Consider the following 25976-nt stretch of genomic DNA (forward strand, 5'->3'; position numbering starts at 1 on the left):
AAAAGAAATAAAACGAAAACAACAAAAAAATTTATACATACCACACCATTACCCCTCCCTTTCATTGATCACTAGCATTTCAAACTAAATTTATTTTAACATTTGTTCCCCCTATTATTTATTCTTATTCCATATGTTCTACTCGTCTGTTGACAAGGTAGATAAAAGGAGCATCAGACACAAGATTTTCATAATCACACAGTCACATTGTGAAAGCTATATCATTATTCAATCATCATCAAGAAACATGGCTACTGGAAAACAGCTCTACATTTTCAGGCAGTTCCCTCCAGCCTATCCATTACATCTTTTTTTTTTTTTTATTAGTTAATTTATTTATTAAAAAAATTAAGAACAAACAAAAGCATTAACATATCATTCTGTTCTACATATATAATCAGTAATTCTCAATATCATCACATAGTTGCATATTCATCATTTCTTAGAACATTTGCATCAATTCAGAAAAAGAAATAAAAAGACAACAGAAAAAGAAATAAAATGAAAACAGAAAAAAAGGAGCGTCAGACACAAGGTTTTCACAATCACACAGTCACATTGTGAAGGCTATATCATTATTCAGTCATCATCAGGAAACATGGCTACTGGAACTCAGCTCTACATTTTCAGGCAGTTCTCTCAGCCTCTCCATTACATCTTGAATAACAAGGTGATATCTACTTAATGCGTAAGAATAACCTCCAGGATAACCTCTGACTCTGTTTGGAATCTCTCAGCCATTGACACTTTGTCTCATTTCACTCTTCCCCCTTTTGGTAGAGAAGGTTTTCTCAATCCCTTGATGCTGAGTCTCAGCTCATTCTAGGGTTTTGCTCAATCCTTGATGCTGAGTCTCAGCTCATTCTAGGATTTCTGTCCCATGTTGCCAGGAAGGTCCACACCCCTGGGAATCATGTCCCACGTAGACAGGGGGAGGGTGGTGAGTTTGCTTGTTGTGTTGGCTGGAGAGAGAGGCCACATCTGAGCAACAAAAGAAACTCTCTTGGGGGTGACCCTTAAACCCAAATTTTAAATAGACTTGACCTATCCTTTACAACAACTACTATTAATGTGAAATGTATAGCACATTAAAGGTCATGAAATAGAACTTTGCTAACACCTCAAAATCTCCCTGGTGCCCTTTCCCAAACACTACCCCCACCCTCCAAACATAACCACTGTCCTGATTCTTTTACTATATAGTAATATGTTTCTTACTTTTCGTCATAGTTTTATCACCTAGACATGCACCCTTAAGCACTATAGTTTAATTTTACTGGCTGTTTTTTAAAATATTATAAATTGCTTCTGATAATGTGTTCCTCTGTGTTTGGCATCTTTTGCTGATTATTAGGTTAGTGAGTTAAATTACATGTAAACAGTTTGCAAAAACTTTAGTGGGGAAAATGGAACAAGAAAAAGAGTAAGAAATTTAGGGGTTAAGACACATGTTTTTACTTTTGGCTTTGCTTCTAATTAGCAAAAATGACTTCGAGAAATCCAAAATTAAATTTAAATTCAATGAATCTAATTTTTCTTCCCCCTAAACATGACAGAGTATGGGTTGAAGGATTACTAGGTTCCCTTTCATATCTTAAGTTTGATGAAACTGGATAAATAAATGTTACACTAACCTATCCTTAATTTCTTTCATTTTTGTTTTCATTAGGTTGTCTTGGAGATACCCAGTTTTGTTTTAGATTTCGACAGTCTTCTGGGAGGAGGGTGTCACTGCATTGTCTTCTGGATCAATTTGACAAAGATTTACCAGTTTACTTGAAGGTTGGAAAAGTAGTAATAGAAAAATATCCTTGTGAGAGGAAACCTAGAACTCAGTTATACAGTTAATTCTAATAGCTATTGTTTTGTTCCTGTAGTATACAGCTGGATTTCCTAAATGAGTCTAATTCATAAGATTTCAGCATGCGAATGAAAGAGGCTTTACAAAATTACTTTTCTTGAAACATAATTCCATTGAGAATTAAAGCAATAGATTAGAATGTTGAGGTAATTCCTTTCATTTGTTAATAACTCTTTGTTTAGATACTGGGGTGGGGGTGGTGCCATACCAAGAAATATTACCCAAAATCATTCCTTATGGTAATCCCTACAGACTTTGTGATAGCATTGGAGTTGTTTCTTTTCTTTTTTTTTTTAAACAGACTTTCTTTTATAATTATTGTTATTGAAACAATTTTAATACTTCCAAAGTCTTTAGGTTCCTTTTTCTGGAATTCCACATTTAATGCCTGAGGAACATTTCCATCCAAATAGCCTATCAGCCCATGCATTATGTATGGGACATCGTTTTTTCTGAAATGAGCTTTTACAGTTTGCCTCCCTGATTCCACTAAATACAGGAACCTTCTCCTCCTTAGCAAAGATAACACCTTTGAAATGTTTCTCTTAGCCATCCTCTCCCTTCCATGACCTATTGCTATCACTATTAACATATCCTTCCAACCAATGATACTAACAACTCTTATTAATTAGAGCTTACTGTGTTTCAGGCACTGCAATAATGTGCATATGTTATAAATAGCATCTCATTAATCTTTCATACAGTGTTCAGAGAGAATTCCTTTTGCAGATGAGGAAATGGAAGGTTATCGAGGATACGTTATTTGACTAAGGGCATCCTACCTCTTGTTTTCTCCAATGCAATGTATCTTCCATAGTGTTGCCAGCTAAAGTATGCATTTATATAACAAAAATAAATAAAATTTGCAATGACTATCTATTGCCTAATGAATAAAGAGGTAATAACGATGGTACTATTTCCTTGTCTTCACTTTTCAGGTCTTCCAAAATAAGACCATTATCTTTCCGATTTCCAGTCCTGTTTTTCTTCTTATATTTGTGTTATATTTTAGCCAAACTGAACTATTTGCTTTTTTCCTAAGACAGTTTGTACTTCTCTGATTCTGTGTGTTTTGTTCAAACTCCTGGCCTTCCAAACCTGGGATGGCTACATCTTTGTCTTTGCTTAAACCATATCCATTCTTTAACACCCAACTCAAAAATTGCTGTCTGCATGAAATCTCTGTTGATCCCCATAAAGGTAATCTTTTCCTCCGTGGCCTCTTCATAACACCTTGTTTTTCTTCATGGTACCTTTCATCCTATTACATAGTAGTCAGTTTTGTACTTTTCTTATACTTCCTAGATTGTAATCTTCTTAAGGAATTGTGTTTCATGCATCTTATGTCTAATACAATGCCTTGTTCAATCTATGTAGTCAACAAAATATTTGTTTAAAGAATAACAATAAAAATAATCAAACAGGCCAAAGTTTATTCTATTAGAATGTGAAATTTTTTAAGTTGTTTGGAATGTAATTACATTTCAAATTGTACGTTGATAAACATTCCAGTGTTTCAATATTATTAAAATACATTAATTAAAATACAACTGGCTATATAAGATTTTTATTGACATTTGTAACTCCTTTTATTTTCTCTCTTGAAATTTTACCTGCGAACACCTCACTTTGACCTCTTAGTCTTTACAAACTCAAAATTGTAGATGGATCTTTTCCCCCATTAAACGTAACCTTAGGGTAAACAGAATTTAATTGTTTCCTGACTTCCATTAACTAGTACAGATAGGAATAAAGAACATAAAGTTGAATAAGTTATGGGGGGAAAATCTGACCTTTTAATTTAGTTATGATTATTTCATCTTTGGGCTAGTTAGGTTTTTATCTAGCACTGATAGTCATGATTATTGTTTGTATTAGTGGAAAAGCTTACCTAGCTTTTTGTGAAAATCCCATATCACAATTGAATTTATAAAGGAACCTGATGTTAGTATTAAAGGATGGAAATACATGTTTTTTATTGTCTCACTTCTTTCATAGAAGGATCCTGCTTATTTTTATGGATATGTGTATTTCCGACAAGTTCGAGATAAAACTCTAAAGAGAGGCTACTTTCAGAAGGTAACTTTCAGATATACTAATAGTAAAAGTATTTTTGTGTAATTAGAAAAATACTGATTATTAATTCTAAAGTCTTTGATATTTTATCTTTAAACATAATAGAGTTTATATTTTACCTTTGTTTTTAAGATTATAGACATCTGTCCCTAGGTTTTTAACTGCTGTTGAATTTTGCTTTTCCACTATTTTGCCATTAGATTCCTGATGGTATGTAAATTATTTCAGGAACTCTTGTCAAAAAAGCCAGAAGTGTATGCCTAATTTTGATATTTTAGAAGAAGAAAAAAGACTAAAAAGATTGTAATATTCTTACAATGAACAAAAGCCAGCAATATCTTTTTATGAAGAGCCAGTAAATAAGCTTTAGCAACATTCTTAGCTATTATTGTTTCCACCCTAAATATAGTCTTTTTTTCTTTAAAAAAAAGTCATTCGGTTTCTATTTAATTCCAGCTAGTGGGGATACATACAGCCTTTCCTTTTGTAACCAGAATTTGCTCTCACCACTAATTCGTGGTAGATTGAATTATAGGAAAGGGTCAAGAAAAAAATAGATTTTTGAAAAAGTACATAATCTGTTTCTGAAGTGAGGAGACTATAATGTCAAAAAATATAAATAAGTCTTAGTTTGCAAAAGCACCACAGTGTGCTCTTTCCTTATTGAGATGGGCTTATCTGGTTCATATCTGATACTACTTTACTTAATGACAGCAGTCACTAGGCTTTGGAAATTATCCATGACATTACTCTGTTTATAGGAAATTGTTTTTCCTGGACAGCAGGAATATCTATGAATTTGCCTTTATGCTGTTAAAATGTAGTAATAATTTAGATGAAATCTTTGGCATTCTGTAGCTATAGCTTTGCTTCCTTTAACCATCCATCATAAAAGCCTTTTTATTTCAAAATGCACACCTATTGCTGAATGTAGCTTGTTAGTAATTGCTCATGCAGAAACAAATGGCAGACTTAAATTATAATCATTAGGCAATTAAAAACATTTTTTTCTTTTTTCTCCTAGTCCTTGGTTTTGATCAGCAAACTACCTTATATCCATTTTTTTCACACTGTGCTAAAACAGATAGCACCAGAGTATTTTGAAAAGAGCGAACCTTATTTGGAAGCAGGTAAGTTAAACATGGATGAATAATGCAGCTTTTATGAAGGAGTTAAAAAAAATTTACTGAAACTGAGTGATAAAAATTAAGTTGACCTTCTAAAAATATCAGATAATTTAAGGACTATATGGTGGGAGAGAGATGTAAAATTATTCTGGTATCTTTACCTTCAAACATTAAAAACCGTATCCTTTGTTATCTCCTCTTGCAGCATTGATCTTGCCTATTTATTAGGATAATAATATCCAAATACTGAGTTGACAGTTATAATATTCAGGCCGCTATTGAAGAGAAATCCTTGTTACTTGATAGAGGTATCAGCCAAGTGGTGTTTTCTTGTTGCTAAATTTAGTTGTAATAAATAATGGGAAAACTCACTTTAAATTTACTGATTTATTGCTTTCAAATGATTATTATCTATTTATATCCTAGAGCATGTGTCTATTTCTAAGTGAAATAAAATATATTTTCATTAGTTTTACTTTACATTTACCTCTGTCTTCCAGTCTTCCCAGTATGTTTTTCCTGCTCTAAATAATGTAGAATTTTAATTTCTAATGCCCCATTTTTAATGTTTCCACTTAACATTACGGAAATATTTTCCTGTTTTTTCAGCTTGTAATGACGTTGATAGATGGCCTGCCCCAGTGCCAGGGAAAACATTACACTTGCCCATCATGGGGGTTGTGATGAAGGTAATGGCATACAGCTCATTTGTCTCCATCTTAAAGAACTGTGTAGGAAATTCATATGTGGGGTTTGCTTTGAACTCCCTAATAATTTCAGTCCAGTTACAAATTTATTTGTTATCAGTGTGAGGCGTTACTGCAATTCATTCTGCTACACCTGGTACACTAGTCCCATTGCATCTAAATAACCAGGTGTTATTTGTATATAGTATGTTTGAGTGTAAATGCCACCCTTTAGAATTGTACTACTCCATGGCCCCTACTGATGCCTCCAGATATGTGTAGAAGCAGATTAGAATTGAGTATGAATTAGAGAAATTAGAAAAGCCATCGGTACTTAGTTCTAAATGATCTTAGCATGTAATGTCAAAACAAATGTATTCATTCCAAGCAATTGTTCTCTATTAAGTTTTCATTTTTTAAAATGTATTTATTTTTGGCTCTCAGACCTTTTATGAATGTGCTCCAAGTGTTTTTGAAATTAATTATCAAGTTGGACTTAGTTTTGACAATGCTTTCTCTTTAGATGTGCTCATTTCTATAGAATCTGTGTTGTTTTTCCCTGGGATATTACCAGAAGTACCACTGATAGCTCTGGGTTGAGAGTTCTCATACTTTCTTCTGAAATTTTTACCAAAGTTTGGCAAGCTTTTGAGGAGGGTGTGTTTGGGTGTGTGCATATTAGTGAAGCAAAGATTGGAATAGTAAACAGAGAGCAGTATGATGTTGATGTCCTTTTTCTGCTTCTCAGTACATTTCTTCTCAGTTGGTAGGTGATTTCTTTGTTTATGAGGATCTAGAGACCTTGAATCACATACCTTCTGCTGTGACTAAGATATGATTTTAGCTTTTAAAACTTGACAGGAATATTTTATCTTTATTGCTTTTTAGGCACTGTTGGGTTTATACTTCTTAGCAGGATAGAGTGCCTGTGATCCCTCAGTAATAATGGGACTAGCAAATTATAGAAAGGAGCCCTGTACTTACATTTCTTTACAGCTAAAATTAATTTTTTTTGTTTCACTTTAAGGTTCGGATTCCAACATGTCATGATAAGCCTCGAACAACTCAAATAGTGCAGCTAACTCAGCAGGTATCTTGGTTCTGTGGTACTCTGTGGTAAAACTATCCAACGTATATAGTCTTTTTAATGGAATTTTTAAAGTAGCAAATGCAGAACTTCTCAGGTTTATGTATTTCTGAATATTACTGAAATATTCCATTAAGTGATTTTTTTCTCCCTTGCTCTTTCCCTGGGAGACTAGAGAATTCAGAATTTATGCAGTAATTGTGAAGACAAGGAAAGTAAATATTTTTTCAGCAAGGTTTAATTCTAGTTGAACTTTCCCGTTATGGAATGTCACTAGCAGGTTTCTTTTCTTTAGGAAACTTACTCACAAGGATTTTGTAGTTATGATTACCTTTCATGTTTTTCCTGAAGCTACATCTGCTCATGGTTGTGGTTGAATTTTTCACTTGAAATATTTTAACTGTTATTTACCACTTCCATTCCTCTTTGAATCAAATAAAAATGGAGAACAATGGAAAAACTAATTTTGCCTGTTGGATATGTCAGCTAATATTGCCATAGTAATTTATACAGTTGGGAATTATTCTAATATTTGACTGATGGATTAATCCTTTATCTGTGGAATGAGTATCATCCTTGACATTCTGCTGTATTAGGGGAGATTGGTAAGACCCATCCTGTCTTTGGCTGTTCCTGAGGAAGAAAATCTTGAAAAGGGTTGCAGCATACCTTGTTCATCATGAGAAAGCATACATTTAAATTCAATTTCTGCAAAGTTTGGTGATATTTCTCTATGTTTTTTTCTTTTGTATCTCTTAGGTGGATGCACATATATCTGTTATTTTACCTACTATTCATGAGGTGGATCTTTTCAGGTAAAAACTGAACTATTTTGTTAACAGTGCCTCTTTAGCTTTGTGATATTGTTAGTAACGTTTTTAGAAAATGAATGTTCTTATATAGAATGTGGAAAAACTTTTAGAAAGCATGCTATAAATCAGTGATTCAATATGCATATTATGAGCTTTGATGATTAGGTTAATTTGTATATTATTGGGTATTACCTGATATAAACAAATTATTTTTTGTTTGGTTTGTGTGAGGATGGTATTATAATGATGTAAGAAAATGCCCTTTTTTAAAAAAACTTTTTATTGAATATATTAATATAATGTATATATAAAGCAAAGAAAGAAAAAGGCAATAATTTTCAAAGCACTCTACAACAAGTAGTTATTACATAACAGATGCCAGAGTTTGTCATAGGCTATGATTCCATCATCTCAGATTTTTCCTTTAGCTGCTCCAGAACATTGGAGACTAGAAGGAATTTTTTTTTTTATTATCATAATTGATTTTTTTTCTTCTTTTCTGAAAAATAACATATTCAAAAACTCAATAAATTTCAAAGCACATTGTAACAATTAGTTGTAGACTAGATTTCAGAGTTTGGTATGGGTTACAGTTCCACCATTTCAGGTTTTTACTTCTAGCTGCTCTGAGAACTGGAGATGAAAAGAAATATCAGTATAATGATTCAGCAATCATACTCATTTGTTAAACCCTACCTTCTCTGTGTAACTACACCCTCACCTTTGGAGTTTCTCCCACTCTCCAGCGATATTTGGGCTATGCCCATTCTAACTTTTTCATGTTGGAGGGGATTATTAAAAACAGAATAGGAGGATGGATCTAGTTGGTGTTCTGGAAAGGCTGGCTTCTCTGCATTTCAGGATTTATCTGGTCCGGGGACCTATCTGGAGGTTTTAGATTTCTGGAAAGTTACCCTAGTGCATGGAACATTTGTAGAATCTTATATAATATCCTAGGTACTCTTTAGGATTGACTGGAATGGTTTTGGTTGGGGTTTGTCAAGTGTGCTGGTTTGAAAGGATGTATGCACCCTAGAAAAACCATGTTTTAATCCTAATCACATTCTATAAAGGCAGCTATTTCTTCTAATCCCTATTTAGTAATGTGTGTTGGGAACTTTAATTAGATTATCTCCATGGAGATGTGACTCACTCAAGAGTGGATGTTAAATTGGACTAGGTGGAGACATGTCTCCACCCATTCGAGGTGGGTCTTGATTACTTTACTGGAATCCTATAAAAGAGGAAACATTTTGGAGAAAGCTAGAGATTCAGAGAGAGCAGAGCAGAATGACATAGCCACAAGAAGCAGAGGTCCACCAGCCAGTGACCTTTGGATATGAAGAAGGAAAATGCCTCCTGGGGAGCTTCATGAAACAGGAAGTCAGGAGAGAAAGCTACCAGATGATGCCATGTTCACCACGTGCCTTTCCAGATGAGAGAGAAACCCTGACCGTGTTTGCCATGTGCCCTTCCAGGCAAGAGAGAAACTCTGACCATGTTTGTCATGTGCCTTTCTACTTAAGAGAGAAATCCTGAACTTCTCAGCCTTCTTGAACCAAGGTATCTTTCCCTGGATGCCTTAGATTGGACATTTCTATAGACTTGTTTTAATTGGAACATTTTCTTGGCCTTAGAACTGTAAACTAGCAACTTTTTAAAAGCCATTCTGTTTCTGGTATTTATTGCATTCCAACAGCTAGCAAACTGGAACAGGAAGTTATGGTAGATAGCAATGTCTTCCTGAAGCTTATACAAGAGTGACCTCCAGAGTAGCCTCTCGACTCTATTTGAATTCTCTGTCACTGATACCTTACTTGTTACTCTCCTTTTCCCCTTTTTGGTCAGGATGACATTTTTGATCCCACAGTGCCAGGGCAGATTCATCCCTGGGAGTCATCTTCTGTATTACCTAGGGTTCTCTAGAGAAACAGAATCAGCAGAAAATATCCGAAGATATAAAATTTATAAAAGTGTCTCAATTAACTTTTGAGGAATGTAGAGTTCAAAATCTGTAGGGCAGGCTGTGAAGCTAACTACTCTGATGAAGGGTCTGGACAAATGCCACAGGATAGGCTTGTTGGCTGAAGTAGGAAGGAAGAGAGACTGTCTCTTCTGAATCCTTCATAAAAGCCTTCCAGTGATTAGATTAAATGTCACTCATTGCAGGTGACACTCCCTGTGCTGGTTTGAAAGGATGTATGTCCCCTAGAAAAGCCATGTTTTAATCTAAATCCCATTTCACAAAGGCAGAATAATCTGTATTCAATATTGTATGTTTGAAACTGTAATCAGATCATCTCCCTGGAGATGTGATTAAGTCAAGAGTGGTTGTTATATTGGATTAGGTGACAACATGTCTCCACCCATTTGGGTGGGTCTTGATAAGTTTCTGGAGTCCTATGAAAGAGGAAACATTTTGGAGACTAGAGCAATTCAGAGAGAGCAGAGCAGAATGACGTAGCTATGAGAAGCAGAGTCTGCCAGCCAGCGACCTTTGGAGATGAAGAAGGAAAATGCCTCCCAGGGAGCTTCATGAAACAGGAAGCCAGGAGAAGAAGCTAGCATTTGATGCCATGCTTGTCATGTGCCCTTCCAGATGAGAGAGGAACCCTGACCGTGTTCACCATATGCCTTTCCACTTGAGAGAGAAACCCTACATTTCATCAGCCTTCTTGAACCAAGGTATCTTTCCCTGGATGCCTTTGATTGGACAGTTCTATAGACTTGTTTAATTGGGACATTTTCTCGGCCTTAGAACTGTAAACTAGCAACTTTTTAAATTCCCCTTTTAAGAGCCATTCCGTTTCTGGTATATTGCATACCGGCAGCTAGCAAACTAGAACACTGCCCTTGGCTAATTACAAATGCAGTCAGCTGTGGATGCAGCCAACATGATCATGATTTAATTCTATGAAATGTCCTTATAGTAACACACAGTCCAGCACTTGCCCAACCAGACAAAGGGGCACCACCACCTGGCCAAGTTGACACATGAACCTGACCATGCCATCTCTCAAGCCACCAGGGAGATTTTACCCTGGATGTCATGTCCCATGTAGTAGGGAGGGCAATGATTTCACTTGCAGAGTTGGGCTTAGACAGAGTGAGGCCACATCTGAGCAACAAAAGAGGTCTTCTGGAAGTAACTCTTGGCTTACCTATAGGTAGGCTAAGCTTCTCTGCTATATACATAAGCTTCACAAGAAGAAGCCTCAAGATCAGGGGCTTGGCCTATTCATTTGGGTGTCGCTGATGTTTGACACAGTACCAGAGGTTTCCCCAGTGGTAAAGTTTAATAGTTCCATATTTTTTCTCCCATCCCTCAAGGGGCTTTGCCAATACTTTTTGATTATCTGCTTAATATGTTCAGGGATGTATCCAGGATTAAAGGCCCTCATTCTTATTCTGTGGTCTCTGTGTTTTGGTTGTTTAAAAGATCTATCCAGACAGGTTCAGTTAGATTATGTGCTATAGAAAATTTAGATTGTGGATAAAATAAACCTTTCTTCCTTTGATCTCAAAGAGTAGATGAAATTCTAAAATATAGCCAATGCCTTCCTTACCCCTGTGTTCTGAATTACCTTAATTCTGACCTGATCAGCTTCATTCTTATCTCTAAGTACAAGATTATGCATGTATAAACCAGCCTCACAAAATCCAGAAATAATAATTACCACTCTGGATTAAATATGAATGCTTTAAGAGCTTACAGTCCAGGCCCCTGTTTTCTTACAAGCATAGAAAATACACTTGCTTTTAGCAGTGCATTTTTAAAGTATGTTGAGGTGAAGTGTCATAAAGTTTGTGTTTTATTTTGAAGTAATCCTGTAAGAAAAAAATAAATGAAGTAAAAATGACAAAATATAAATTGTTAAATCTAGGTGACATGTATATGGGGGTTCTTATGCTATTGGCTTTGCTTTTCTGTTATGTTTGAAAATTTTCAAACTGCAAAGTAGAGAATATTACAAAGGAAAGAGAACACTTAGGAAAGAAAGAAAGGAAAAAATAATTATGTCTGTGCTCTATGCAGAACAGCTGAATAAGAGTCTTTGGATTGATTGCTACCCAAGGTCCAGGTGGTTCTAAAATGTAGTCAAGCTTGAGAAATCACTGCTATAAAATAGCAGTTACTGAATATGAATACATATGAACAAGTATCTTGTGAAAGACATAGAGTGTTTGTTTTTTGTGACTTTTAAACTACATGAATACTGTTTCAAAGATTGATTTGTTTTACACCTTGGATTTGTTTTAAACACTGGGTCCTAGCACAACCCAGGAATCTCGCTTCTGGTTAGTTGCAACACCCCCCCCACACACACCCCTGCCCTGCCAAAATGAAAACGTGTGCTCACAAAGACCTATAGGCAGATGTTTACAGTAACTTTATTCATAATTGCCTAAAGTTAGAAACAGCCCAAATGTCCATCAACTGGTGAATGGATAAATGAAATGTGGTATGCCCATGCATTTAGAATGCTATTCAGCAGTTAAAAAATGATAAACCATCGATGAATGCGAAAACATGGGTGACTCTCAGAAGCATTATCCTAAAGTGCAAGAAGCCAGAATTAAAAAAGCTACCTGCTGAATAATTCCATTTGTGTAATTTGCCTAGAAGAGGCAAAACCATAGAAACAGAAATCAGATCAGTGGTTGCCTAAGGGTGGGAGAGGTGAATTCAAAACAAACAGAATTAGGGAAATTTTTGTATTAATGGACGTATGCTGTATCTTTGGTGATTATTTGACCAGCTACGTTTATTGAAATTCATCAAAATGTACACTTGAAAGGGGTGTTTTACTATACGTAAATTACTAAATAAACTTCACTTAAACACAAATTAATTTTCTTAAAAAATTATTTGTTGTGGCATTCTTAGAATGAAAAGGGATTATGTCCCCCAAATAAGTGAGTAAATATCTTAGAAAAAATATACTAAGGATGCATACAATAGTTTTAATACTTGATTCACTAAGGAATAAGTTGAAGAATTGGTGTAATGGAATAAAAAATTCAGTTCCCCTGCATTTTATGTTTTTTTGTTTATTTTTAAGCACCTTTGTTTGTTTGTTATCAATTATCTTTGCTTTTGGGTAATTATCCCTGCTACTAACACTGTTGATTTGGTGTGTCTTTTCTTCTATAGGTGAATTACATGTAAATGTTTCAAAGTAGTAAAAGTTACTTTGTTGCTGTTGTTTTTTTAAGAAAAACTTCTATGACTTTTTATTAAGAACAGTTTAATAGAAAATAGCATTGATGATGACAGACAATTCATTTTTTAAAACTTTTTTTATTGTGTAATATATATACAAAGCAAAGAAAGAAAAAATAATTGTCAAAGCACACTTCAAGAAGTAATTAGAAGGCTCAGCGGGCAGAATTCTTGCCTGCCATGCTGGAGACCCGGATTCGATTCCTAGTGAAAAAAGAAGTAATTAGAGAACAGATCCCAGAGTTTGTCATAGGCTACCAATTCCATCATCTCAGATTTTTCCTTCTAGCTGCTCCAAAACACTGGGGGCTAGAAGGAATATTAATACAGTGATTCAGCAGCCATATTCATTTGTTAAATCCTATTTCCTCTGTTATACCTCCTCCTTCTCCTTTAATCCTTCTTTCAATTTATAGGGATCTTTGGAGAATGCCCGTTTTGACTCTTCCATGTTGAGAAAGGGTGGACACACTGAAGAATAGTGGAATGTAAACTGATAATCCTGGAGAGGCTGGTCCCTCTGGGTTTCAGGATTTATCTGACCTAGGAACCTTTTGGGAATTATAGGTTCTAGAAAGGCATACCGAGTGCATGAAACCGTTATGAAGTGTCAGTTTGAGCCCTGAGTGTTCTTAAGAGTCAACACAGCGATACTAATTGGAGTTTAGCAAACCATGGCAATTAGCACTAAATGAAGCTTACGTAAGAGCAACCTCCAGAACACCCTCTTGACTCCATTTGATCTCTCTTGGCCACTGATGCCTTATTTTTTTACACGTCTTTTCCCTCTTTTGTTCGGGAAGGTGTTGTCAATCCCATGGTTCTGGGCCAGACTCATCCCCAGGAGTCATGCCCCATGTTGTCAGGGAGATTTTCACCCATGAATGGCTTGTACCACATGGGGCAGGGGAAGGGCATTGATTTTCCTTGCAGAGTTGGGCTCAGAGAGAGAAAGAGAGGCTACATCTGAGCAACAAAGAGGCTTCCTGAAAGCAACTCTTAGGCCTCATTAAGGTCTTAGCTTCTCCTCTGCAGAAATAGGTATCATAAAAACAAGCCTCAAAATCCAGGGCTTGGCCTATTTTTTTGGTAGTTCCTAATGGTTGGAGGATGCCCATGGTTTCTCAGATGGGGGTGGTTAGTAGTTTTATATATATATATAAAGAGCTTACATTCTGCTGTAATGAATATATATATTCTTTTATTTCCCCTTCAGATCCTGAAGGGGGACTCCACCAATACTTTTAATTAGCCCACCATAGTCTGAGATGTATCCTGGTACTACACCAAGCCATAGAGAATTATAAGACCTCGTTCCCGTTCTGGACTCCAGAAGTCCAGGCTGTCTAAATGAGCTATCTAGAGAGGCTGATTCAGACGAGGAGTTACAGAGAATTTAGGTTCTAGACATAATTAACCTCTCTGCCTTTGATCTCATTCAGCAGCTGAAGGTCTAGAGTACATACACTATCATCTTTTACTCTGCATCCTAATTTACTTGAGCCAGCCGGATTGGTTTCGTTTTGAACTATAATTGAGGCCTGATCTCTTTCTCATTTTCTTCAACTGTTAGATATAGCTATGCTAACTTTCAGGTTTGCAGCACTCCATTTCTAGGAACCAGGTATCACAGAGCTACTCATAGTTCCAGGGAAATACCACCTGATATACATATAGCTCAATCTCTCAGAATCCATAAGTACATCCACAACTCCAGACCAAATGTGGCTGCTTTCGGGCCCACAATCCAGACTCTCATTTTTTAATTACTAATTTCTGAGAAAGACCTTAGCATATTTGTTCATTTGTTTCTGGCCCCTTCTGCACAGCCCATTGTTCCCCAGATTTATTCAGTTTGCTGTAACCCTCGATGTCCCTCCTTTTTGTTGCTGCACCATATTCCATCATATAAATGTATCACTGTTTGCTATTGTACGTCTTAGTCATTGTATCCTTTGGCTCCCTCCATCTACTGGGCATCATGGAAAATGTCCAATACCTGTGTCTTCGTTTGGTTGTACAATCTGCAGCACTGTCAATTTTAGACAGTTTTCATTAGTCCACAATGACAAAGAACCAGCAAACATAACTATCACCAACTATCAAAACTACCCCTGATCACTTGTCCCCTCCACCCCCAGTTAGTTGCCCCTGGTATTGCTATGGTACTGCTAATGTCTTCCTGTTTACTGTTGATCATAGCGTGCATTTTTAGTTTTCACCCTGTATCCCTCTACTATCAACTCTTTGTCCATTGACTGTTGAATCGTTGAAGTAGTTTATGTAAGAACGTACTTATAACCATGTGGGGAACCCGTATTCAATTCCTGGCCCATGCACTTCCAGAAAAAAAGAGCTTATTTATAATTGTAAATTTAATAATTGGGATACATGACACTATATGTCCCTTTTCAATCATATTCAACTCCATTATGGCACAATAATAATTATAAAAAATATAAACCCACAAATTAGTTATCATCACTTCTATCCATTACTTTGCATTTAGATTCAGCCTCTTTGGGTAGCCTTTCTTCTGTCTCTAGCTTTTGTATACCTCTAGGTCTGCTATATTCTACAGTGTAATAACTCCTGAGATTAGCTTTACTGGAGTTATAATAATGAAATCATACAGTGATTTCATACAGTGACCTTTGTGACTGACTTATTTCACTCAGCATTATGTCCTCAAGGTTCATCCAAGTTGTCATATGTTTTGGGACATCATTTCATCTTACTGCTACATAATACCCCATCGTATGTATATACCACATTTTGTTTATCCACTGGTGATGGGCACTTGGATAGTTTCCCTCTCTTTGCAATTATGAATAATGCTGCTAGGAGCATCGGTGTGCAAATGTCTGTTTGTGTCACTGCCCTCAGCTCTTTTGGCTTTATACCTAGTATTGGTATTGCCGGGTCGTAAGACAACTGAGTATTTAGTTTTCTGAGGAATCACCAAACTGACTTCCACAGCGGCTACACCGTTATACATTCCCACCAACAGTGAATAAGTGTTCCTATTTCTCCATATCCTAACCAACATTTGTAGTTTTCTGTGTGTTTAATAGCAGCCATTTTATAGGTGTGAGGTTATATCTCATCATCATCTTAATTCACATTTCCCTTATAGCTAATGATAATGAGCATCTCTTCATGTGCTCTTCAGCCATCTGTATTTACTCTTCAGAAAAATGTCTGTTTATATCCTCTGCCCATTTTATAATTGGGTTGTTTGTTCTTTTGTTGTTGAGCTGTATAATTCCTTTATGTATACAGGATATTAAGCCTTTATCGGATATGTGGTTTCCAAATTATTTCTCCCATTGACTTGGCTGCCTGGTCACCATTTTAACAAAGTCCTTTGAGATGCAGAAGTTCTTGATCTTAAGGAGTTCCCATTTGTCTGTTTTTCCTTTTGCTGCTTGTGCTTTAGGTATAAAGTTTAAGAAGTTGCCTCCTATTACTACATCTTGAAGTATTCCCTGCATTTTCTTCTGAAAGTTTTATGGTACTGGTTCCTACATTTAGGTCTTTAATATATTTTGAATTAATTTTTGTGTAGGGTATAAGGTAAGGGTCCTCTTTCATTATTTTGACAATTGATATCCAGTTCTCCCGTGCCTATTTTTTGAAAAATCTATTTTGTCCCAATTCAAGTGGATTTGGGGACCTTGTTGAATATCAGTTGTCCATAGATTTGGTGGTCTATCTCTGCAGTCTTGATTCTATTCCCCTGGTCAATATTTATATCTTTGTGCCAGTACCATGCTGTTTTGACTACTGTGGCTTTATAGTAAGCTTTAAAGTCAGGAAGTGATAGTCCTCCCATTTTGGTCTTTTTCAAAATATTCTTAGCTATCTATGGTCTCTTTCCCTTCCATATAAATATGATAACCAGCTTTTCCAATTCTTCAAAGTAAGTTGTTGGGATTTTGATTGGTATTCCATTGAATCTGTAGATCAGTGTGGGTAGAATTGATATCTTAATGACATTCAATCTTCTATCCAAGAGCATGGAATGTCCTTCCATCTGTTTAGGTTAATTTTTTGTGTATAAGTCCTTGACATCCCTGGTTAGGCTTATTCCTAGATACCTGCTTCTTCTGGATGCTGTTTTAAATGAATTTTTTTCCTTAATTATCACCTCAGATAGGTCATTGCTTGTATATAGAAACGTTACTGATTTCTGTACATTAATCTTATATCCATCATTTTGCTGCATTTGTTTATTAGTTCAAATAACTTTGCCATAGATTTCTCAGGGTTTTCTAAGTATAGGATCATATCATCTGCAAATAATGAAAGTTTCTTTTTTTCCTTTCCTGTTTGGATGCCTTTTATTTCTTTGTCCTGTCTAAGTGCTCCAGCTAGGACTTCTAATACAGTGTTAAATAACAGTGGTGACAATGGGTATCCTTGTCTCGTTTCTGATCTTAGGGTGAATGCTTTCAGTTTCTCACCAGTAAGTATGATACTGGCTGTGAGTTTTTCATATATGCCCTTTATAATATTGAGAAAGTTTCCTTCGATACCTGACATTTGAAGTGTTTTTATCAGGAAAGGATGCTGGATTTTGTCGAATGATTTTTCAACATCAGTCAATATGAACATGATTTTTTCCTTTCGATTTGTTAATGGGCTGTGTTACATTGATTGATTTTCTTAAGTTGAACCACCCTTGCATTCCTGGTATAAATCCAACTTGGTTATGATGTATAAGTCTTTTAATGTGTCATTGGATTCAGATTTGCTAGTATGTTGAGATTTTTTGCATCTGTGTTCATTAGGAAGATTGGTATGTAGTTTTTTTTTTTGTTGTAGCATCTTTATCCGATTTTGGTATTAGAGTGATGTTAGCTTCATGAAATTAGTTGGGCAGCATTCCCTTTTCCTGAGTTTTTTGAAAGAGCTCGAGCAGGATTGGTGTTCTTTTTGAAATGTTTGATAAAATTCACCTGTGAAGCCATCTGGTCTTGGGCTTTTCTTTGTGGGAAGATTTTTGATGACTGATAGAGATTCTGTCATCTGGAGAATTTAGAGAAAGAAAATCTTTACTTGTAATTGATTTGTGACGTCTTCTATTTCTTCTCGAGTCAGTATTAGGTAATCATGTGTTTCTAGGAATTTGTCCATTTCATCTAAGTGTTGTAGTTTGTGACATATTCAGTTCATAATATACATATACTTGTGACATATACAGTTCATAATATTCTCTTATGTTTTTAAAACTTTCTTCATGATCAGTGACCCCGCCCGCCCCTTCCCCCAGCCCCCACCCCCCACCCCCCGCGTTTCTGATTGTATTTTCGTCGTCTCTGTTTTTTTGTTTGGTAGTCTAGGTAGGGGTCCATCATTTTATTGATCTTTTCAAAGAAACATCTTTTGGTTTTATTGTTTATTTCTATTGTTTTATTGTTTCTCCAGTTGGTTTATTTCTATGTTAATCCTTATTGTTTCTCTTCTTTTATTTGCTTTGGGGTTAGTTTGCTTTTCTTTCTCTAAATTCTCCAGATGAGCAGTTAAATCCTCATTTTGTTCATTTTTCTTTTCTTTTTTTTAATTTTTATTGTAAACAACAAAGAAACAAACATTCTTGATATGGTTACAATCAGTGGCTCACAATATCATCACATAGTTGTGTATTCATAACTATGACCATTTTTTTGAACATCTGCATCTCTCCAGCAAAAAAAGAAAAAAAACACTCATACATGCCATACCCCTTACCCCTTACCCTCACTGACCACTAGTATTTCATTCTACTCAATTTACTTTAACCTTTGTTCCCCCGTCATTTGTTTATTTCTTATCCATATTTTTTACTCAATTGTCTGTACTGTAGATAAAAGGAGCATCAGATACAAAGTTTTCACAACATAATCACATTGCAAAAGCCATATCATTATACAGTCATTTTCAAGAAACATGGCTACTGGAACACATTTCTATAGTTTCAGGTACTTTCCTCTAAGTCATAACCATAAACTAAAAAGGGAATATCTGTATAATGCATAAGAATAACCTCCAGAGTAATTTCTCAACTCTCATATCTCTAAGCCACTGACACGTTATTTTGTCTCATTTCTCTCTTCCCCCTTTTGGTTAAAAAGGTTTTCTTCATCCCTTGGTGCCAAGTCCCAGCTCATCCTAGGACTTCTGTCTCACATTGCCAGGGAGTTTACATCCCTGGGAGTCATGTCCCACATAGAGTGGGGAGGGCAGTGAATCTCTTGATGTGTTGGCTGAGAGAGAGGCCACATGTGAGCCACTAAAGAGGTTCTCTGGGGGTGACTCTTAGGCCTAATTTTTTTTTCAGTCTACTAAATTTATTTTAGCATTTGTTTCCCCTATTATTTGCTGTGTCATTATACAATCATCTTCAAGAAACATGGCTACTGGAACACAGCTCTACATTTTCAGGCTGTTCCCTCCAGCCTTTCTGTTACACCTTAACTAAAAAGGTGATATCTGTTTAATGCATAAGAATAATCTCCAGAATAACCTCTTGATTCTGTTTGGAATCTCTCAGCCACTGACACTTAATTTGGTCTCATTTTTCTCTTCTCCCCTTCAGTCGAGATGGTTTTCTCAATCCCTTGTTGCTAACTCCCAGCTCATTCGAGGATTTCTGCCCCACGTTACCAGGAAGGTCCACACCCCTGGGAGTCATGTCCCATGTAGAGAGGGGGAGAGCAGTGAGTTTGCTTGTTGTGTTGGCTGAGAGACAGAGGCCACATCTGAGCAACAAAAGAGGTTCTCTTGGGGGTGACTCTTAGGCCAGTTTTAAGTAGGCTTGGCCTATCCTTTGCAGGGTTAAGTTTCATATGAGCAAACCCTAAGATTGAAGGCTCAGCGTATTGCTTTGGTTGTTCTCACTGCTTGTGAGAATATCAAGAATTCTCCACTTTGGAAAATTGAATTTTCCACCTTTCTCACTATTCCCCCAAGAGGACTTCGCATATACTTTTTTTTTTAAGTTTAATACTATTTTTATACATATATATTTTTTATTTATTAAATTAAAAACTTTAACAACAAACGAACAAAAACACTCTTAACATATGATCATTCAGTTCTACATATATAATCAATAATTCACAATATCACATAGTTGCATATTCATCATCATGATCATTTCTTAGAACATTTGCATATATTCAGAAAAAGAAATAAAAAGACAACAGAAAAACAAAATGAAAACAGGAAAAAAAAAGAGATTATACATACTATACCCCTTACCCCTCCCTTTCATTGGTCACTGGCATTTCAAACTAAATTTATTTTAACATTTGTTCCCCCTATTATTTGTTTTTATTCCATATGTTCTACTTGTCTGTTTACATGGTAGATAAAAGGAGCATCAGACACAAGATTTTCATAATCACACAGTCACATTGTGAAAGCTATATCATTATTCAATCATCATCAAGAAACATGGCTACTGGAACACAGCTCTACATTTTCAGGCAGTTCCCTCCAGCCTCTCTACTACATCTTGAATAACAAGGTGATACCTACTTAATGTGTAAGAATAACCTCCAGGATAACCTCTCGACTCTGTTTGGAATCTCTCAGCCATTGACATTTTGTCTCATTTCACTCTTCCCCGTTTTGGTCGAGAAGGTTTTCTCAATCCCTTGATGCTGCGTCTCAGCTCATTCTAGGATTTTTCTCAATCCCTTGATGCTGAGTCTCAGCTCATTCTAGGATTCTGTCCCACATTGCCAGGAAGGTCCACACCCCTGGGAGTGATGTCCCACGTAGACAGGGGGAGGGTGGTGAGTTTGCTTGTTGTGTTGGCTAGAGACAGAGGCCACATCTGAGCACAAAAGAGGTTTTCTTGGGGGTGACTCTTAGGCCTAATTTTAAGTAGGCTTAACCCATCCTTTGTGGGGTTAAGTTTCATATGAACAAACCCCAAGATTGGGGACTTAGCCTATTGCTTTGGTTGTCCCCACTGCTTGTAAGAATATCAAGAATTCTCCACTTGGGGGAGTTGAATTTTCCCCCTTTCTCACCATTTCCCCAGGGAGACTGTGCAAATACTTTTCCACTCACTGATCAAATCACTCTGGGATTCATCGGGGCATCACTCTGGACAAACCAACAAAATCTCATGTCATACCCAAGGTTCCATGTACTTATGGTGTTCAACCAGTGTATATTAGGAAATGCACTAGTCAAAATATAAATTTTGTACCAAATAAACATTTTTTTGCTTTAGTCTCACGCATAAGTTGAAATTTTAAAATATTAATTACCATCTATTTTCAGCGCCCTGTAGTAATGACATTCCTTTGTTCTTGCTCATGCAAAAACATTTTTAAAATTTGTACATTTAGTCACTATCATTATACACTGTAGGCATTCCTAGAATATACCATCTCAATCTTTATTGTCTGTCTTTCTTTCTGATTTCATTTATGTCCCCAGCCCTCCTCCCTCTATCATTCTCACATGTTGCTTCATTCAGTGTTTTAACATAATTATATTATAGTTAGGTAGTATTGTGCTGTCCATTTCTGAGTTTTTATATTCAGTCCTGTTGCACAATCTATATCCCTTCAGCTCCAATTACCCAATATCTTAGGCTGTTTCTATCTCCTGATGGTCTTTGTTACCAACAAAAAATTCCAAGTTTATTTACTAATGTCAGTTCATATCAGTGAGACCATACAGTATTTATCCTTTTGTTTTTGGCTAATCTCACTCAGCATAATGTCCTAAAGGTCCATCCATGTTGTTACATACTTCATGACTTTATTCTTTCTTACAGCTGCATAATATTCCATCGTATGTATATACCACAGTTTGTTTAGGACTCGTCTGTTGAAGGACATTTTGACTGTTTCCATCTCTTTGTAATTGTAAATAATGCTGCTTTAAACATTGGTGTGCAAATGTCCATTTGTGTCCTTGCTCTCATGTCCTTTGAGTAGATACCTAGCAATGGTATTGCCAGGTCATATAGCAATTCTACATTCAGCTTTTTGAGGAACCGCCAAACTGCCTTCCACAGCGGTTGCACCATTTGACATTCCCACCAACAGTGGATAAGTATGCCTCTTTGTCCACATCCTCTCCAGCACTTGTCATTTTCTGTTTTATTGATAATGGCCATTCTGGTGGGTGTGAGATGATATCTCATTGTGCTTTTGATTTGTATTTCTCTAATGGCTGGGGAAGTTGAGCATCTCTTCATGTTCCTTTTGGCCATTTGTATTTCCTCTTCTGCGAAGTGTCTGTTCAAGTCTTTTTCCCATTTTGTAATTGGATTGGCTGTCTTTGTTGTTCAGTTGAACAATCTCTTTATAAATTCTGGACACTAGACCTTTATCTGATATGTCATTTCCAAATATTGTCTCCCATTGTGACAATATTTGGCTGTCTTTTTACTTTCTTGATGTAGTTCTCTGATGTGCAAAAGTGATTAATTTTAAGGAGTTTCCAGTTATTTCTTTCTTTCTTCAATGCTCTAGCTTTGGTTGTAAGGTCTATAAACCCGTCTCCAAGTATAAAATTTATAAGATATTTCTCTACATTTTCTTCTAACAGTTTTATGATCTTAGATCTAATGTTTAGGTCTCTGATCTATTTTGAGTTAATTTTTGAATAGGATGTGAGATATGGACCCTTTTTCATTCTTTTGCATATGGATGTCCAGTTTTCTAGGCACCATTTATTGAAGAAACTGTTCTGTTCCAGGTGAGTTGGCTTGACTGCCTTATCAAAGATCAATTGTCCATAGATGAGAGGGTCTATATCTGAACACTCTATTCTATTCCATTGGTCAGTATAACTATTTATGCCAGCACCAGGCTCTTTTGACCATTGTAGCTTCATACCATGCCTTAAAGTCAGGTAGCATGAGACCTCTGACTTCATCTTTTTTTCTCAGGATACTTTTAGATATTTGTGGCATCCTGCCCTTCCACATAAATTTGGTTATTGGTTTTTCTATTTCTGAAAAGTAAGTCGTTGGGATTTTAATTGGTATTGCATTGAATCTGTAAATCAAATTAGGTAGAATTGACATCTTCACTGAGGGGGAAATCAAGAAAAGAATTCCATTTACAATTGCAACCAAAAGAATAAAATATTTAGGAATAAATACCGGTATGCCCTTCTGTCTATTTAGATCTTCTGTGCCTTCTTTGAACAATTTCTTATAGTTTTCTTCATGTAGGTCTTTTGTCTTTTTAGTTAAATTTATTCCTAAATATTTTATTCTTTTGGTTGCAATTGTATATTCCCTTTATCATTTTGAGGAAGTTCCCTTTTATTCCTATCCTTTGAAGTGTTTTTAACAAATAAGGATTATGAATTTTGTCAAATGCCTTTTCTGCATCAGTCGAGATGATCATGTGGTTTATCTGCTTTGATTTGTTGATATGGTGTATTACATTAATTGATTTTCTTATGTTGCACCATCCTTGCATAGCTGGGATGAATCCTACTTGGTCATGATGTATAATTCTTTTAATGTGTTACTGGATTCGATTTGCTAGAATTTTGTTAAGGATTTTTGCATCTATATTCATTAGAGAGTTTGGTCTGTAGTTTTCTTTTCTTGTAATATCTTTACCTGGCTTTGGTATGATGGTGATATAGTTGGCTTTGTAGAATCAGTTAGGTAGCTTTCCCTCCTCTTCAATTTTTTTGAAGAATTTGAGCAGGATTGGTACTTATTCTTTCTGGAATATTTGGTAGAATTCACCTGTGAAGCCATCTGGTCCTGCACTTTTCTTTTTGCGGAGCTTCTTAATGACTGATTTGATTTACTTGTGATTGGTTTGGTGAGGTTGTCTATTTCTTCTCTAGTCACAGTAGGTTGTTAATGCCTTTCTAGAAAGTTGTCCATTTCATTTACATTCTCGTGTTTATTAGCATAAAGCTGTTTATAGTATCCTCTCATTACTTCCTTTATTTCTGTTGGTTCGGTGGTTATATCTCCCCTTCTATTTCTGATTTTATTCATTTGCATCCCCTCTCTTCTTTTTGTCAGTCTTGCTAAGAGTCCATCAGTCTTACTGATTTTCTCATAGACCAGCTTCTGGTTTTGTTTGTTCTCTCAATTGTTTTCATATTCTCAATTTCATCTATTTCTGCTCTAAACTTCATTATTTCCTTTTGCTTGCTTTGGGATTAGTTTGCTGTTCTTTCTCTAGTTCTTCCAAGTGGACAGTTAATTCCCCAATTTTTGCCCTTTTTTCTTTTTGATATACGCATTTGGGGCACTAAATTTCCCTCTTAGTACTGCCTTTCCTGCATCCCATAAATTGTGATATCTTATGTTCATTTTTATTTGCCTCAGGATATTTCCTGATTTCTCTTGTAATTTCTTCCTTAACCCGCTGATTGTTTAAGAGTGTGTTGTTAAGCCTCCACATATTTGTGAATTTTCTTGCACTCTGCCTGTTATTGATTTCTAAGTTTATTCCTTCATGATCTGAGAAAGTGTTTTGTATGGGCCAAATCTTTTTAAATTTATTGAGACTTGCTTTGTGCCCAAGCATATGGTGTATCTTTGAGAATGATCCATGAGCACTTGAGAAAAAGGTATATCCTGCTGTTGTGGGGTGTAATGCTCTATAAATGTCTGTTAAGTCTAGCTCATTTATTGTATTATTCAAATTCTCTGTTTCTTTATTGATCCTTTGTCTAGATGTTCTGTCCATTGATGAGAGTGTGAAATTGAAATCTCCCAGTATTACGGTAGATGTGTCTATTTCTCTTTTCAGTGTTTGCCTCATGTGTTTTGGAGCATTCTGGCCCGGTGCATAAATATTTATGATTGTTATGTCTTCTTGCTGAATTGTTCCTTAATTAGTGCATAGTCTCCTTCTTTGCGTCTTTTAACTGTTTTACATTTAAAGTCTTAATTTGTTGGGTATTAGTATAGCTACTCCTGCTCTTTTCTGATTGTTATTTGGATGAAATATCTTTTCCCAACCTTTCATTTTCAACCTATGTTTATCCTTGGGTCCAAGATGTGTTTCCTGTAGACAGCATTAGATGGGTATCCTGTTTTTTAATCCATTCTGCCAGTGTATCTTTTGATTAGGGAATTTAACCTGTTAACTTTTAGTGTTATTACTGTATGGGTAGTACTTTCTTCTACCATTTTATTTTGCCTTTTGGATTTTATATGTCATATTTAATTTTTGTTCTTTTTATCTTTACTGATAATCTTCATTTCTCCACTCTTCTCCACACCTCTCTCTCCTGTCTTTTCATAACTGCCTCTAGTCCTCCCTGTAGTATTTCTTGCAGAGCTGGTCTCTTGGTCACAAATTCTCTGTTATTTTTTGTCTTAAAATGTTTTAATTTCTCCCTCATTTTTGACGGACAATTTTGCTGGATATAGAATTCTTGGTTGACAGTTTTCTCTTTTAGTAATCTAAATATATCATCCCACTGTCTTCTTGCCTCCATGGTTTCTGCTGAGAAATCTACGCATAGTCTTATTGAGCTTTCCTTGTATGTGATGGATTGCTTTTCTCTTGCTAGTTTCAAGATTCTCTCTTCCTCTTTGACCTCTGACATTCTGATTAGTACGTGTCTTGAAGTATGCCTATTTGTATCTATTGTCTTTAGGGTATTCTGCACTTCTTGGGTTTGTAATTTCAAGTCTTTCATAAGAGTTGGGACATTTTCAGTGACAATTTCCTCCATTAGTTTTTGTGCTCCTTTTCCCTTCTCTTCTCCCTCTGGGACACCCACAGCACATATATTTGTGCGCTTCATATTGTCATTCGATTTCTTGAGTCCCTGCTTATATTTTTCCATTCTTTTCCCTATATTTTCTTTTGCTTGTTGGGTTTCAGATGTCCTGTCCTCCAGTTCACTAATCCTTTCTTCTGCCTCTCAAAATCTACCACTGTAGATTTCCATTGTTTTTTTTCATCTCTTCTGCTGTGCCTTTCATTCCCATAAGCTCTGTGATTTTTGTTTTCAAACTTTCGATTCCTTCTTTTTCTTCATTCCTTGCCTTCTTTATATCCTCCCTCAATTCATTGATTTGATTTTTATGAGGTTTTCCATGTCTGTTCGTACATTCTGAATTGTTTCACTCCTGTGTCTCATTTGAATTGTTG

The 25976-nt window shown here is 35.9% G+C and overlaps 1 protein-coding gene across 2 annotated transcripts in view; it reads left to right on the forward strand.

Annotated features, from left to right (window-relative positions):
* Positions 1-25976, forward strand: part of DENND6A (DENN domain containing 6A) — a 143899-nt gene that overhangs the window by 86591 nt on the left and 31332 nt on the right. For both annotated transcript variants that reach the window (XM_077128906.1, XM_077128907.1), the window contains exons 4-9: positions 1670-1782; positions 3860-3940; positions 4962-5067; positions 5674-5753; positions 6778-6840; positions 7597-7652. In XM_077128906.1, the coding sequence (XP_076985021.1) occupies positions 1670-1782; positions 3860-3940; positions 4962-5067; positions 5674-5753; positions 6778-6840; positions 7597-7652 (499 nt within the window). The remainder of the gene's footprint in view (positions 1-1669; positions 1783-3859; positions 3941-4961; positions 5068-5673; positions 5754-6777; positions 6841-7596; positions 7653-25976) is intronic.

This window comes from Tamandua tetradactyla, chromosome 15 (genome assembly GCF_023851605.1).
Source record: "Tamandua tetradactyla isolate mTamTet1 chromosome 15, mTamTet1.pri, whole genome shotgun sequence".
In the NCBI taxonomy this organism is placed as follows: Eukaryota; Metazoa; Chordata; class Mammalia; order Pilosa; family Myrmecophagidae; genus Tamandua; species Tamandua tetradactyla.